A 16,813-nucleotide genomic window follows, 5' to 3' on the forward strand; every position below is an offset into this window, starting at 1 on the left:
TGACCTTTGACCTTCTTACTGTCCGTTTGTCATAACATTGATCCCCACTTATTCTTACTGCACTGACTCAGTCTTCAGGATCATTTTTGATTTATAACCTATTCAAATAAAGTTCAACATTTGCTGTTTTTCTCTTCTCAAGCAGACTCCTGAGGGGGAAAAACTACATCTAATATTTAGAGAGTAGAAAAGCTCAGATCGGAGAGAACCATTGAGGTCTTTTTCTCTTCTTGTTAAACATGAAACTCAGATTTACCAACCTTTTCGGGTGTTTCTATCTAATCGACTTAAATCCTCACCATGCTTTATATAAGTTTGGTCCTTTTTAATCATTTTGTAACAACTATAGCGTCTTTCCTTTGCAGCTGAAGGACACATTCACGTATTTATTCCAGATGCTCAGATGTCGCCCTGCAGCTGGAGGTGGATTTACTGCCCGGTGACGTCTCGCTGAACTTCTCTGCAACACTTTCTCTCCACTTTCTCTTGAGTCTTGTGAAAAAAGAAAACCTCCCCTCCATTCTTATTCTCCTCAATCCGACCTCATCACCACCCCCCCAAAAAAAAGCACATCTGGTCCTCAGAGCGCCCCCTGGGCCCCCGTTAGAGACCCTCCCAAACGTGAACTTGGCCTACCTAAATGTTTTTGTTCATGCAGTCTGAGTCGGTCTTATGGAGAGGGGGGAGAGAGAAAGAGAGGAGGAGAGAGAGAGGGATGAGAGAGAGAGAAGAATGAGAGAGAGAGAGAAAGAGAGAGAGAGAGAGACAGAGAGAAGAGAGAGAAAGAGAGAGAGAGAGAGAGAGGGGGAGAGAAAGAGTGAGAGACAGACAGAAAGAGAGAGAGAGGGAGAGAGAGAGAGAACGAGAAAGAGAGAGACAGAGAAAGAGAGAGGCGAGAAAGACAGAGAGAGAGAGAGGGGGGATGGCGAGAGAGAGAGAAAGAGAGAGAGACAGAGAGAGAGAGAGAGAGAGAGAGAGAGAGAGAAAGAGAGAGAGAGAAAGAGAGAGAGAGAGAGAGAGAGAAAAGGAATTTCAACATAAACTGCCTTTTAATTGACACAATTGAAAACATCAACAAGAGAAACTCGAGTGTGTGTGTGTGTGTGTGTGTGTGTGTGTGTGTGTGTGTGTGTGTGTGTGTGTGTGTGTGTGTGTGTGTGTGTGTGTGTGTGTGTGTGCAGCCAAAACGTTGATACTACAAAATAAAAGTGAGAAGAAGCGGAAGGGAGCGTCCACATTACGTCACCCCTACACACTCAATCATATATATGGCCGTTGTCGCCCGGCCAATCGGTTGCCATGACAACCAGAGGGGGCCAACTCGATAGAGCTAGTTAGTTGTCACTTAACTAGTTGTCAAAAACTTAAAACTTCTACGAGCCAAAGGGTTCGATAGTCAGTCAATCACTTGGAATCAATTGATTCGAAACATCTGTCCTCAACCTCAACCTCAACCACTCCCACTTCCTCCTCCTCCATCCTCCCACCCTTCATCCTCCTCCTCCTCCTCCTCAGATGACTGAGTTCATTGTTTCAGCAGTTCAGCCCACTTTTCTGTACTTTTGCACAAAGCGCACACTCCAAATGACCCTTCATTACACCTCCCTTTGTCTCACTATTATTAATGTTATTATTATTAATAAGAACAATAATAATAATTGTTTTAATGTAAAGTTTACTTCTATAATTTTTTATTTTATTATTAGGATTATTATTAATTATTAATAATAATATGTGTATCAAAGTTATTTTTATTTTATTTTGGTCATTATGATTATTATTAATTATGAATTATTATGGATATTTGTATTCATGCATATTTTTTTGTTGTTATTATATTATTTTGTAATTATTATTATTATTATTTTATCATTATTATTATCAACCAACAGGAGGAAATGTCTTACTTTTAACTAAGGTGAAATGAAAAGATTGTTGAAACAGCAGAATAGATGAAACAATAACCCCATCGATACAGTCAGTACTTAAAAAATTAAATAACTAAAAATAATAACAATAAAAAAGAAAATTAGTAAAAAGACCAAAGAGGGAGACAGTAAATATGACTTTTAAGAAGTAATTAAAAAACAATTTGGCAACAGATTTCAGACATTTTCATACTGAACATGGAAATAGAAGAGACCTGATCGACACCCAAAATCCAAATCATAAATTTTGGAAATCTTTTAATATATACGCGTTAATATAAACACATTAATGTTTTAATGTCGTCTGTTTCATCCTTTGTTAGATAATTCAACATTCTGCTTTTCTGCTCTTTCGGTGCAGGTTTTTCTCTGCAACTCACATTTTCTTTTGCTTTTCTCACCATCAGGCCGAATGCACTTCAAAGACTGTGTGTGTGAGTGACTGTGTGTGTGTGTGTGTGTGTGTGTGTGTGTGTGTGTGTGTGTGTGTGTGTGTGTGTGTGTGTGTGTGTGTGTGTGTGTGTGTGTGTGTGTGTGACTAGAAAAAATGTGATCTCAGAGCTGTGAAAATAAATAAATAAAAACACGGGGACATTGCTGCCATTTTTGATTTTCTGAAAGTATTTCATCTCAGAGCTGTGAAAATAAATAAATAAAAACACGGGGACATTGCTGCCACTTTTGATTTTCAGTATTTCATCCACATTACGTCGCAGTACACACACACACACACACACACACACACACACACACACACACACACACACACACACACACACACACACACACACACACACACACACACACACACACACACACACACACACACACACACACACACACACACACACGTGTGAGAGAGCTCAAAGGTCAAAGGTCATCATCAATTCATCAACTACAGCAAATCAAAGTCTGACAACGAAGTCACTCTGTATGTTATGATCGATGTATTACCTGTACTCTCATCTCAGAGGTACATGTTGTACTTTAACTTCATCTCAGAGGTACATGTTGTACTTTAACTACATCTCAGACATGTTGTACATGTTGTACTTTAACTACATCTCAGAGGTACATGTTGTACTTTAACTACATCTCAGAGGTACATGTTGTACTTTAACTACATCTCAGAGGTACATGTTGTACTTTAACTACATCTCAGAGGTACATGTTGTACTTTAACTTCATCTCAGAGGTACATGTTGTACTTTAACTACATCTCAGAGGTACATGTTGTACTTTAACTACATCTCACTGACAGATTTAGACGATGCCACAAACATGTGATAATCTTATAGAATATGATGCATTGATGCAGATTAAAGTAGTTAAAACTACTTTGTTCAGTGTAGTATTAGTACCTGTGCTATAGTATACTTCTGAATACACCAGACTCTCCGTCCTCTCTCTCTGTCCTCCCTCTCTCTGCCAAAAACGACGGATTACTGTCCTGAACAGTGTCAGAGAGCAGACGGTCAGAGGAGTGAGACACGGCGCTCTACACACACACACACAACACATACACCACATTCCTGCTGTGTGTGTGTGTGTGTGTGTGTGTTGTTATGGTATGAATCATGTGTTCAGAGAGGCGGGGTTGGAAATGGAAGTCACGGGGGAGAAGGGCAGCATTTTCACACACACACACACACACGAGGGCCAGAACAGGATACGTCTCACACACACACACACACACACACACACACACACACACACACACTGAGGCGTGTGTGTGTGTGTGTGTGTGTGTGTGTGTGTGTGTGTGTGTGTACCAGGCCAGGTTTCTGCAGCGCAGAGCAGACTGTTTCCCAGCAGTCACCATATGGACTGGTACTGAAGTCAGAACACAGAGATGGAGGGAGAGCGGGAGAGAGGGAGAGACAGGAAGTAAAGTAGGGAGGAGATGATGGTGGGGAGGAAAGGATGCAGGAGAAGTGAGGATGACCGGTAAGAAGGAAACAGGGAACTGCAGAAGAAAGGGGGGAAGATTGGGTTGCAAGTAAGGATGAAAGAGAAGGATGGAAGGTAGAAGGAGGGTAAAAAGAGGGAGGGAGGGATCATTGAGGGAAGTAAAGGCTTTGGGGAAGGATGCTAGGACTCAATGGAGGTAAGGAAAGAGGGGAGGGCTGATGAGAGGAGGAGGGATTGAAATCATGAAGGGATAGATGCAAAGAAGGATGGAGGGAGGAAGAAAAACTGAGGGAGGATAAAAGGTAAGAGGACGGAGCAGTTTATCTAGCGAAGGATGCTAGGAATCAAATTGAGGGAGGAGGAAAGGAGGAGGAGGGGGATGGAAAAAAAAACAGGGAGGTATGAAAGATTGGAAAAAAGAAAAGATGGTAGGAATCCATGTAGGTTAGGAAGGACGTGAAGGAGGGATCTAGGAGAAAAGGAAGGGAGAAAAATCATAGAGGAATCGATAGAAGGATAAAAACGGAGGAAGGAAACAGAGGTAGAGGTAGGAAGGACAGACTGAGATATCTAGGTATAGATGGGAGGAATATATCTGAGGAAGGATGGGAAACGATACAGGGAAGGACAGAAGGTAGGAGGAGGAAATGAGGGAGCTAGGAAACATTAAGAGATTAAAGCAAGGAGATTTGGGGAAAGGATGCTAGGACTCAATGAAGGTCAGGAAAGAGGGGAGGAGACAGAGGAGAAGAGATCTAGGAGAAAAGGAAGGGAGCAAAATCAGGACTGATAGAAAGGGAAGAAGATGGGAAATGTTTAGGGAAGGAGGTAAGGTAGGAAAGACTGACAGTAGAAAGACAGTAGGAAAGGATGGATCTGGGGAAAAAGGAAGGAAAAATGAAGTAGGGAAGGATGAACAGAAGGAAGGGAGGAAGAAAGAAAGATTAAAAAAAAATGAGAAAGGACGAGGAAGAAAAAGGTAGAGGTAGGAAGGATAGACCAAAATATCTAGGAAAGGATTGTAGGAATCAATTTGAGGAAGGAAGGAGGTAAGGGAGGAAGAGGTAAGGAGGGATCTAGGAAAGAAAAGGGAATGAATGAAAATTGAGGTAAAGATGGAAAGTTGGAAAAAATAAAGATGGAGCAGGAGGATGGAAAGATGAGATGGAAAGAAGTATTTAGTGAAGGATACTAGGAATCAATAGGAGGAAGGAAGGAAGGAAGGGTGAATGGAGGAAATGATGGAGGAAGAGTCGCAAATAAAGCTGGACAAGGACAAAGATGGAGGTTAAATCGATTCAGAGGAAGGTTCACTACTGAGAAGGAAGGAAACAAAGAAGGGAGCGAAAGAAGGAAAGGAGAGATGTAAAAAGGATGAAAAGAAATAACAGGAAGGATGGGAGACAGAAGGGAGGAGGGGAAGTATGAGGACCAACTGGAGAAAGAAAGGAAAGAAGGGATTAAGAGGAGAGACAGATGGATGATGGAGAGGATGGAGGGATTAAGGAGGGAGGGAAGGAGGGAGGATGGTCATTTAGGAGAATAAGACGATTAGTTGATCTGATAGAAACTAAATAATCACCTTTAAAATAATAAATCAGATGTTTACCATCATCATCATCATCCTCCAGGAGCAACCAGTGTCTCATCACCTCAAACAGCTGATTAGAGCTCATCAATGTCTGCGTTGATGATCAGTTAAGAGATCTGGAGCCAACAAGATTTTTACTCTAAAAATATAAAACATTGACTTTTTGATTTGTCATTTTGCACAATTTAAATGAAATAAAAGATAGTGTACCTTTACAAATTAATAAATAAAATTACCGTTTTCATAAAACACTTTTTCTAATTCCTTTAATATCTAGTTGTTTTTTAAAGGCTGCTTTATCACTTATGAAAGGCAAAAATTGCATATAAAATTAATGTTTTTAATGAAGAGTTATGAGTGTTTCATTCACCAATTAAAGCTTAATTTAGGAAAACATGTTAAACTTAATGTTATATTTTTAAGAGGTCAATTTAGGCCAAAGACAACTTCAGTGAGTTGCCAAAATGACTTTCTCATACTTTAACTCTTCACTTTAATTGTAGTTTACTGAATACACTTGATAGTTGAAGCACAATGTGTTGTCTAAAACACAAACTATTTTAATCAAGAAAGAAAATATTAAAACATTACATTTTCTGGCCTGAAAATAAGGAAATTCAATCTTAAAAGTGGACTTTGACAACTTTTAATTGCATTCCACAATTGTAGGTACGTTCACCTGATTAAACCCTCTTTGCTGCAGATATCTAGCAGGAAATCACAGCTTTATTAAATAATTAACATTAATGATGGCTCTTGTAAACACGTATACTGGTTTACCTAAATGTGATGCAGTCATCATTTATGTTATCTTATTTATCCCACCTGTAATAATTGTTCCCATGAATAAAAACACATGAAACATTGGCGTTTTGTAAATAACAGTTTTATTCTCTGTCCTGTGTTTAGCTGCTGCCCTGCTTGGCGGCCAGCCTCTTGTCTCTCTCCTCTGCGATGGTCAGACGGATTCCCTTTCCTCTGGGCAGGGACACCCACGGCTTGTTGCCCTGGAGACGAGAGGACGGAGACAGAAAATAAGAACAGATGCTTAGACAGGTGGACGAGATGTTTTAAAGACTTATTCTGACTTTAAAGACGCAGGTTGAACCAGTTAATGCAGCAGGGCTTCTTCACAATTAAAAACGACAGAATGTTTTATGGTAATTCAATTAATTAATCATATGGTTTTTAATACTTGTCAAAATTAAAAGTACTGAGTTTTTTTTCTATTAAAGAACTTTAGTGAGAAATAATTAGATTTTCTGGGATATCTGATGTATTATGTGCTTATTAATTTGATCCGTATCAAGATATCTCAACATATGATTTCACTGCGGTATGAATCCATTAAAAGACAATAAATTATATTTAATTGTCACCGACCTCGACTTAAATGTAAAATGAAACTAATAAGCAACTATTAATTATATTGTTTGTTTAATGTTTCTAGCAAAAATCAGTATCATTTCAGCTTCTCAAATGTTTAAAATTGCTGCTTTTTATTTGTCAAAATGTGACGCTTCGCACAGATAATTACATAAAACTTAGAATTTAAAGGCAGCACCAAGGGAAATGTTCACAAAATACACAAGTGAACGTGTTCTTGAAAAAATAAATGATTAAAAAAGATGAATTTGTGAATATTTTCTAGGTAAGGAGCTCAGAACTTCTTAGAGGAATTGGTACTTTTTTTTCAGTGCTGATCAAAACCAAAAATATCATCATTGCTCCGTCTGAACTCGGTCTCAACTGACACAGTAAAACATTCTGTAAAGTATAAACTGGATCTCTGCATCTTAAAGTCAGACCGCTCTGGACGATGGGTCAGAATAGCTCCACTCTTCCTCACCTTGCCAATGATGAAGATGTTGGAGAGCCTGGTGGCGAAGTTGTTGCCGGTGCTGTCCTTCACGTGCACCACGTCGAAGGATCCGGGGTGACGCTCCCTGTTGGTGATCACACCGATACGCCCCAAGTTAGCGCCGCCGGTCACCATGCACAGGTTACCTGGAGCGGAGAAAAAGCACGTCAGGATTTACGTTTGTCATCAAGAGAAAACATTAAAGTGCGGGTTCTAGATTTGTGAATGAAGGTCCAGAAGTGAGAGGAACCTACTGGTGTCAAACTTGATGAAGTCTGTGATCTTGCCGGTGTCCAGGTCGATGCGGATGGTGTCGTTGACCTTGATCAGGGGGTCGGGGTAGCGGATGGTGCGGGCGTCGTGGGTCACCAGGTGGGGGATTCCCTTGGTGCCAATCATGATCTTCTTCACCTTGCACAGCTTGTACTGCAGGAGGAAGAGGAGGCGGGTTAGGAGACGTACGAGGAGCGAATAACTCTCTGAATCTAAAGCAGTTTTTTTCCATCGTTTGCATTTTACTCCCTGTGGCTTTGATTTTTAATGCAATATATAAAGTCCTGCATCTCTATGGAAACAGCAAAATCATGGCAAGAAGAGAGAACTCAGAATAACAATTATGCCATAAATCATAAAAAAAGAAAAGGATGCAACTTACATTTCTTTGATTATTTATGTACAAAAGTTGGAAAGCTGAAATATTTTTATACATCATTTCAAGTGTCCAAGTATTACAAATGCTCGGGAAAAAATGTTGAGCTATTCACATTTGTACAACCTCTACTGTTCTCAGCAGACTGCAGTTTAGTTTCACAGATTTTTTTGTCACATGACTGTTGGTCTCCGTAGAGTCAATCATGGCTTCCTAGTTGCGCTGAGGAGAGCAGAATCTAATGTTTTTAACAGAATCTGGTTAATATAAACTATTTGGGGGAGATTTTAAGAAAGAGTTTTTGATGAAATATCATATTTAAAAGCTTCGTTTTGGCTGCTTTTTCCGACAGACGCTTTTGTCACACATGATGACAGAAACTGAGCGAGGAGAAAGAAAGAATTGAATTTTATCCACCAAATTAGAAGAAACTTAAGGTCAAAGTCACACTTTGGGGAGTACAGCAACTCTTGCCTCCCTTACTGTGTATGACTGTAATGCTTCAAACCATCTCTGATAATGAGTTAAATATACAACAAGTGTTGGAGGTGGAGCTCAGAACTTCTTAGAGGAATGGTTGTGTAGTTTCAGGTCATTGCTGATCAAAACCAAATAGTCATCACTGCTCCTCCTGCCTCCTAATCACTGTCAGAAACGTGGCTGTAAGAGTTACATCGGTTTACAGACCGACTCAAGCTAAGAAACATCACCTGTAAATCCAAATATCAGCAGCAGACTGCAGTTTAGTTTCACAGATTTTTTTGTCACATGACTGTTGGTCTCCGTAGAGTCAATCATGGCTTCCTAGTTGCGCTGAGGAGAGCAGAATTTAATGTTTTTAACAGAATCTGGTTAATATAAACTATTTGGGGGAGATTTTAAGAAAGAGTTTTTGATGAAATATCATATTTCAAAGCTTCGTTTTGGCTGCTTTTTCCGACAGACGCTTTTGTCACACATGATGTGTTCAAGGACCGTCAGAAAGATAAAAATCTGACGACGGAGACGTATTTAACGGTGTAGTTTTGCTGATTATTTTAAGAAAACAGGCTTTTCAATCCCGCAATTGGGTTTAAGAGGGTTAAAGACTGCATGACTGAGAACACAAATCTACTGTATAGAACATATCACTGCACAATAAATCATTCAACTGTCTTTCAATCTTTAATCTAGATGTCTGCCTTGCCAATCTGCTGCTGTATTTCTCCCCACAGTGGAGGATTTTAACCAGATTATAGCAAAGGTTTTAGACATTAAACCAGTTTGAAACACCGATGATCTTCTCATTTGGCGAGAGGCTGAAACCAAATCCTTAAAGCCCGTTTTACATGTCGATAACACGGGTTTAAAATCATTTTAATCTCAAAACTCTGCCGATATAATAACCTGCTAGTACTTGTTAAATTATTGGTTTTGATCTCAATCTTTTGCAACTAATCTTTGGTCCTTTTCCCCCGAAACATTCTTGAAGTAGTGACGGATTTCAAACAGGAAGCTTTAAACTTATTCTCCTCATTTCCTGTTATATTGTAAGGGTTTGTTTCTTACCTTGGCCTCCTCAGCGGTGATGCGGTGGACGGTGAAACGTCCCTTCACATCGTAGATCAGACGGAAGTGCTCGCCGGTCTTCTCAATGCTGATCACATCTGGAATAAACAGAAAGGTCTTAGCAACCAAATCATGTTTAAAAAAAAAAAACACACAAGTGTTACTCATACTGGAGGAAAACACCTTCTGGATTCTACCCAAACCAGTCAAATGCCAAAACCATTAAATGCACTGGAACGTGTTTGACTTTAAAAGCCAAAACGACCACATCTTTACTCCTAACGGTCTGTTTATTCGCTGTCAAAACCACAAACACCATTACGGAAAAATTATCCCACCTGGCAGGATTGTTCCCAATTTTAAGAGGTGCTGCTGAGAAGGTAATAACCAAACCCTTCACTATGACCCAACGCTGGTTTACTGCCTTCTCGTCGTGCCAACTTAAACCATTAACGCCTACCCACGCGCTTAGAAGTCAAACACATGACAGTATTCAATATGCAAATTCTACCAACCCACATCTGGTCTTATTTGACAACTTTCATCCCACTCCATTAACACATTTTCTACTCAACCACCAACGACACAGAACAGAAGAAACCAAAAGCATCCTCACAAACATGATGACGACAATAAGATGAATTTACTCCGATTAAGTGTGTAGAGATTTTTCAAACAAGATGCACTGTAAATTAAACAAGAGCTTTTCAAACCTAAGAAATGGACAGTGGCAAGAGGGCAAACTCTTTAATATACAGAAAGCAGTTTGCAGGGACAGCACAGATGAGCATTAAAGTCGTTTCCCAAACTTCTAATCTAGCTAAATTGGACAAGCTCACGTTGTCCCATCTGTTCTATAATGACTGCAAATTGTGTCAAATAATCACTAGTCCTCTACCAAATGGCTTCATCCCATCAAAGACCATTTACATTTGAATTAGGTAGACTTAATCCGATCACTATCTCACCTTTACACATCTACCAAAATAACTGGCTGACCAATAAAGTTGTTTTTTTAATGGACAAATTCCATCACAAATCCAAAGTGGCTGAAAACGTGGAAGCTCGACTGTCAGACAACCAACTCAAGGACAGAGTCAGAGCTAAAAAAAAAACAAGACTCAAGACTCAGAGACTGAACTGACAGCTTGACAAATGAGTTTATAATATTTCTCAAAAAAGGCACTTTCCTCAGAATAGAATCTGATGACAGAAACTGAGCGAGGGAAAGAAAGATTTGAATTTTATCCACCAAATTAGAAGAAACTTAAGGTCAAAGTCACACTTTGGGGAGTACAGCAACTCTGGCCTCCCTTACTGTGTATGACTGTAATGCTTCAAACCATCTCTGATAATGAGTTAAATATACAACACGTGTTGGAGGTGGAGCTCAGAACTTCTTAGAGGAATGGTTGTGTAGTTTCAGGTCATTGCTGATCAAAACCAAATAGTCATCACTGCTCCTCCTGCCTCCTAATCACTGTCAGAAACGTGGCTGTACGTTACATCGGTTTACAGACCGACTCAAGCTAAGAAACATCACCTGTAAATCCAAATATCAGCAGCAGATCTGAGCTGTACTGGGAGCTCTGGTTAAAAGGTCAACTCACCCATGAATCCAGCTGGGTAGGTGATGTCGGTGCGGACCTTGCCGTCGATCTTGATGAACCTCTGCATGCAGATCTTCTTCACCTCATCTCCGGTCAGGGCGTACTTGAGACGATTCCTCAGGAAGATAATGAGGGGCAGGCACTCCCTCAGCTTGTGGGGACCGGTGGAGGGACGAGGAGCCTGAGGAGAATATGAATAAAGAGTCGTGTTATTATCATGAGCGACGTCTACTACAATTCTGATCAGAGCTTGAGAAGAAACATGTTCATATTACAGGTTATATGCTCAGCTATCATGTGACATTTATAGCTCATCTATTAAAATCCTTGTTTGGAAGTTACAAATGTTAAGACTGAATGTTTCCCCGAAAGCATGTACGTATGAACACCAAATAACTTGCTTTAAAGACCCACTAGTTTGAGTATACATGTGTAAGTTTTGCATGATTATAAGATTTGTTCTGTGATGCTGAATAACAGTCAGCTGGTGATGAAGTTGAGGTATTGTAGAATAAAAAGCAGCAGTTTCTAGTCTTTTTAGTTGCATATACACATTAATATCTATTTAATAGTTTTCGCTACAGTTATACTGCCAAATGTGAGCTGGCAGATTAAAAAAATGCATTAAAATGAACCTCATATGAGCCAGATGTTAACATGTGTCCCAAGTTTGTGCCCCTCATTATTCCTAAATCACAGACAGACTTCTGTATTCTAAAGAGGTATTTCAAAAACCTAATCATTTACTCTTCTGCTCATTTAATAGATATTTAACTAGTTTTTAAAGCTGCACATTTACATCTCTAAGAAATCTGGTCACAAATCCTCAATTTGTGGCACAAAATTATATTAACTTTTAACCTTTTGTGGTACTTCCCTCAAGTCTAGTACTGACTTAAAGAGCATTTATCACATTACTGTGACCTTGTTTACAATTATCTTTGTTTACAAGAGAAGTTTCTGCTACAATACACTTTAAATAATCATAAATTTTCAGCATTAATGTCACATTTAAACTGAATTTAACCTTTTTATTATATGTTGCATTAGTCCCAAAGCATGCAAAACTACCTTAAAGTTAAAACAAGAACTTTTGAGTTAGCAGATTAAAAAAATACAGTATAATGACCCTCTTTATAATCATAAATGTGAGCATTAATGTCACATTTAAGCTGAATTTAACCTTTTTACTAAATGTTGCATTAATTTGTGGCACACAATTATATCAACCTTTAACCTTGTGTGGTACTTTTTTACATTACTCTAACCTTATTTACATTTACCTTTGTTTACAATACAAGTTTCTGCTACAATATACTTAAAATAATCATAAATTTGTCAGATTTAAGCTGAATTTAACCTTTTTAATAAGTGTTGCATTAGTCCCAAAGCATGCAAATCTACCTTAAAGTTGAAACAAGAACTTTAGAGTTAACAGATTGAAAAAAAATACAATAATGACCCTCTTTAAAATGTTAAATAATCATAACTTTGAGCATTAATGTCACATTTAAGCTGAATTTAACCTTTTTAATAAGTGTTGCATTAATTTGTGGCACACAATTATATCAACTTTAAGAACATTTTTTACATTACTCTAACCTTATTTACAATTATCTTTGTTTACAATACAAGTTTCTGCTACAATACACTTAAAATAATCTGAATTTTCAGCATTAATGTCACATTTAAGCTGAATTTAACCTTTTTTACTAAATGTTGCATTAGCCCCAAAGCATGCAAATCTACCTTAAAGTTGAAACAAGATTTTAACTTAGCAGATTAAATAAAATACAAAAAAAGTATAATGAAAACACTTTAATTGTTAAATCATAAATTTGAGCATTAATGTCACAACTTTTAACCTGTGGTACTTCCCTTAAGTCTAGTACTGACTTAAAGAACATTTATCACATTACTGTGACCTTGTTTACAATTACTTTGTTTACAAGAAAGTTATATCAACTTTAAATCCTTAATGTCACATTTAAGTGAATTATACTTTTTTATGTTGCATTACTCAACTAAACCTTGTGTGATACTTTTTTACATTACTCTAACCTTATTTACAATACAAGTTTATGCTACAATACACTTAAAATAATCTGAATTTTCAGCATTAATGTCACATTTAAGCTGAATTTAACCTTTTTATTATATGTTGCATTGGCTCCAAAGCATGCAAGACTACATAACAGTTGAAACAAGAACTTTTGAGTTAGCAGATTAAAAAATATATAGTATAATGAACCTCTTTATAATCATAAATGTGAGCATTAATGTCACATTTAAGCTGAATTTAACCTTTTTATTCTATGTTGCATTGGCCCCAAAGCATGCAAAACTACATAATAGTTGAAACAACATGTATTAAGTCTGCAAAGACAATAAAAACACTTAAAAAAAGCATAAAAAATGATAAAACACAAACTCACAAAGACTCCAGTGAGCTTGTCCAGCATCCAGTGCTTCGGCGCTGCGACGCGCTTGAGGTGCTTCTTCGGTCCTCTTGCCTGGAAAAGAAGCACAAACACCGGGTAAACAACAGAGCAGGAGCCGGTGTGGAGAACATGGAGAACCACAGAGAACCCCAGAGGACCGTGGGGAGGTTTCAGCGGGGTGTGCAGAGCGAGAAGCCCCGAAACAGAGAGGGGACGCCGGGGTCAGTGCGGCTAGCATGTGGATGCTAACATGGATGCTAGTTAGCTGCGGCCTAGCCATGCTAACTTTAGCACTATATATTAAAGGATATTTATATTTATTAAGAGCTTAACACAACATGTAGTAAAGTATAATAGTGTTGCAATCTTAAAAGCAACATTTAAAAAAGATTAAAGAGTGGATTTCTGACTAGTTTAGCGAGCTAGCATCGTTAGCCACCGCCATGCTAACAAGCGGTGAATGAAAAATCTAATGTTTTTAAATCATCGATAAATATTATTAATCGATTTTTTTGTTACAATTTAGACATAGATCATTTGATAAGAAGCGGGATTTTAACTCAGGATGTGTATTTTTGTGGTAGCACTGCGGTAAAAAGCGATGTTTAGTGATTATTTCGGAGCGGAATCGTGAGGAAGAAGTGCTCACCATGTTGGAGTCTGCGGGGGAAAGGACCTCTTCGCTTCCGGGTTAGACGGATAAGGCCGGCTACGGCAGACTGGGAGGGACAAAAGCGCTGAAAGGCGGAATAGCGATTCGAAATACTTGTGAATGGGTTTTGTGGGAAGTTTGGTATGTTTAATCATGTCTATACTCAGTAGTACTGTTGGGAAAATAAATGTATAATAATTTATTATCAATTATTAGTTATAATCTTTTATAAATAATGATGTAAATACAACTTTAAAATAAATGTATAATAATTTATTATCAATTATTAATTATTATCATTTATACAATATGCAAAGTAAATACAACTTTAAAATAAATGTATAATAATTTATTATCAATTATTAGTTATTATCATTTATAAATATGAAAGTAAATACAACTTTAAAATAAATGTATAATAATTTATTATCAATTATTAGTTATTATCATTTATACAATATGCAAAGTAAATACAACTTTAAAATAAATGTATAATAATTTATTATCAATTATTAGTTATAATAATGATTTAAAAATAATTTCAAAATAAATGTAAATACAACTTTCAATTTAATGTAATATTATTAAAAATAATAATATCTACCACAATAATAAGGAGTAGAAGTATAAACTCAGTCATTTAATTTGAAAATAAACTTTAGTACTAAAGTTTAATTTAACTGGAAAAAGAAGTACTATATTAATGTAATGCATTTTCCATTATTAATACAATTCTTATTATAGTTGTAGTACTTTTTATTTACAATAATAAAAAGTAGTTTTGTATACTTTCGATATGTTTAATTTTACTTTGGGAAAATAAATGTATAATAATTTATTATCAATTATTAGTTATAATATCATTTATAAATATTTAATTTGAATTCTAAGTAAATACAACTTTTACAAAATAAAAATGCATTGATAAATAATTTACAACTTAAAATTATGTAGTTATAAAAATAATAATATCTACCACAATAATAGAGGAGTAGAAGTATAAAATATCATACAATCAAATTGAAATACCTCAAATACAAGTAATTGTACTTAGGTAAAGTACTTGAGAAAATGTACTTCCCCCGCTGCTTATACTATATTAATGTAACGTATGTTTTCATTATTAATACGGAATTCTTATTATAGTTGTAGTTACTTTTTATTTACAATAATAAAAAGTAGTAGGTTTGTATACTTTCTGTATGTTTAATCATGCCTATACTCAGTGGTACTGCTGTTAAGATGAACTTATAATAATATACCATTTATTAGTTTGTTTATTTATCTATTTATTAATAATGCGTATTTGTAAAGTAACTTAAACTATCAAAATAACTGTATTTGAGTAAAAAGTAGAATATCTACCACAATTATAGAGGAGTAGAAGTATAAATTAGCATAAAATTTAAATATCTAAAATACAAGTATGTCGAAATTGTACTTAAGTACAGTACTTGAGAAAATGTACTTCCCCCACTAACTATACTATATTAATTATTAATGTATGTATTTTCCACTATTAATACAGAATTCTTATTATAGTTGTGCTGTTATTTTTTATTTATAATAATATATTTGTAATATTGTTTTTATACAGTATAATATAGAAATAAAATAAATATAAATTAGAAATTTGATAAATATAGATATATATGTAATATATATAGTTTATATACATATATGATTTTGAAATATAACTATGAAGAATGAGTACTAATTACCTGTATTTTAATGCTAATACCTTTGTACTCTTAATTCTTGTAACAGAGTATTCTTCACACTGTGGTATTACCACTTTTTCTAGAAGATCTGGATACTATTATAACTATAATAATACTTTTATTTTTTGAGGAAAACATGAACTTGACTAGAACTAAATTCAAGTTATACTGGCGAAGAAAAAAGGAAACAAAGAGATAATTCAGATAAAATTAGGATAATCTCTCCAATAAAAGTGCATTAATTCAAACAAGTTGATGTTTTATATAAATATGTTGAGGGGTTTTGTTGTTTCTTTTATTTCACAAAAAATGTCCATTAATTTGCGTAAAATAACAAGCACATATATTTGCAACAGAATGATGAAACTAAAGATTTTAAAGATGGTAATTACTCTTTATTGAGCCGACTGTCCTGTTCAGGAAATGCCAGGACAGTCTGTTTACACTCATGCAGATAAATCTCCTCCTGGTTCTTTGTCTTCTTTGCCAAATGAGACCCGCTGATGCACACATGCTCTCTCTCTTTTCCCCCCAGGCTGCAGGAACAAATCCCAAACCCCAGGAGGAACCTATTTATACCCTAAAAGAAATGGATCTTCCTTTTCTCAACTTTAATTTACTCCATTTATCGCTCAATATGGGACGTTTTTAAATGGATTAAAGACAGATTGAGGAGTAACAGAGTGTTTTAATGTTTAAACGTTCTGCCTAAATGCTGCAGTGTTTTGTTTGATACAGATGTAGGACGTAATGAAGTCCAGCTGATGGTTGAAATAAAATCAACATTCATGGTTTCACTTATTAAAAGTGCATTTCCAATTTTATACGCCCAAATCACATCATGATTCTTCAATTATTGACATCCCTTTTTAGTTTTTGTTTGTTATCTGTTGCTGTAGTC

At 36.4% G+C, this 16,813-nt stretch overlaps 1 protein-coding gene and 3 non-coding genes across 4 annotated transcripts; all 4 read right to left on the reverse strand.

The window, feature by feature from the left end:
• Positions 1-6,300: 6,300 nt before the first annotated feature.
• Positions 6,301-14,227, reverse strand: rps4x (ribosomal protein S4 X-linked). The gene is made up of 7 exons (XM_054601040.1): positions 14,189-14,227; positions 13,534-13,611; positions 11,099-11,279; positions 9,489-9,586; positions 7,546-7,717; positions 7,280-7,437; positions 6,301-6,437 (listed from the first exon to the last, which is right to left on the reverse strand). The coding sequence occupies exons 1-7, from the start codon at positions 14,189-14,191 to the stop codon at positions 6,336-6,338; spliced, it is 792 nt and encodes a 263-aa protein (XP_054457015.1). The 5' UTR covers positions 14,192-14,227; the 3' UTR covers positions 6,301-6,335.
• Positions 7,087-7,158, reverse strand: LOC129093957 (small nucleolar RNA SNORD61). The gene has a single exon (XR_008531349.1). It is a non-coding gene; the product is annotated as a small nucleolar RNA SNORD61 (small nucleolar RNA).
• Positions 8,492-8,566, reverse strand: LOC129093958 (small nucleolar RNA SNORD61). The gene has a single exon (XR_008531350.1). It is a non-coding gene; the product is annotated as a small nucleolar RNA SNORD61 (small nucleolar RNA).
• On the reverse strand, positions 10,875-10,949 carry LOC129093959 (small nucleolar RNA SNORD61). Its single transcript, XR_008531351.1, has one exon. It is a non-coding gene; the product is annotated as a small nucleolar RNA SNORD61 (small nucleolar RNA).
• Positions 14,228-16,813: the final 2,586 nt, after the last annotated feature.

Source organism: Anoplopoma fimbria, chromosome 7 (assembly GCF_027596085.1).
Source record: "Anoplopoma fimbria isolate UVic2021 breed Golden Eagle Sablefish chromosome 7, Afim_UVic_2022, whole genome shotgun sequence".
NCBI classification, from domain to species: Eukaryota; Metazoa; Chordata; class Actinopteri; order Perciformes; family Anoplopomatidae; genus Anoplopoma; species Anoplopoma fimbria.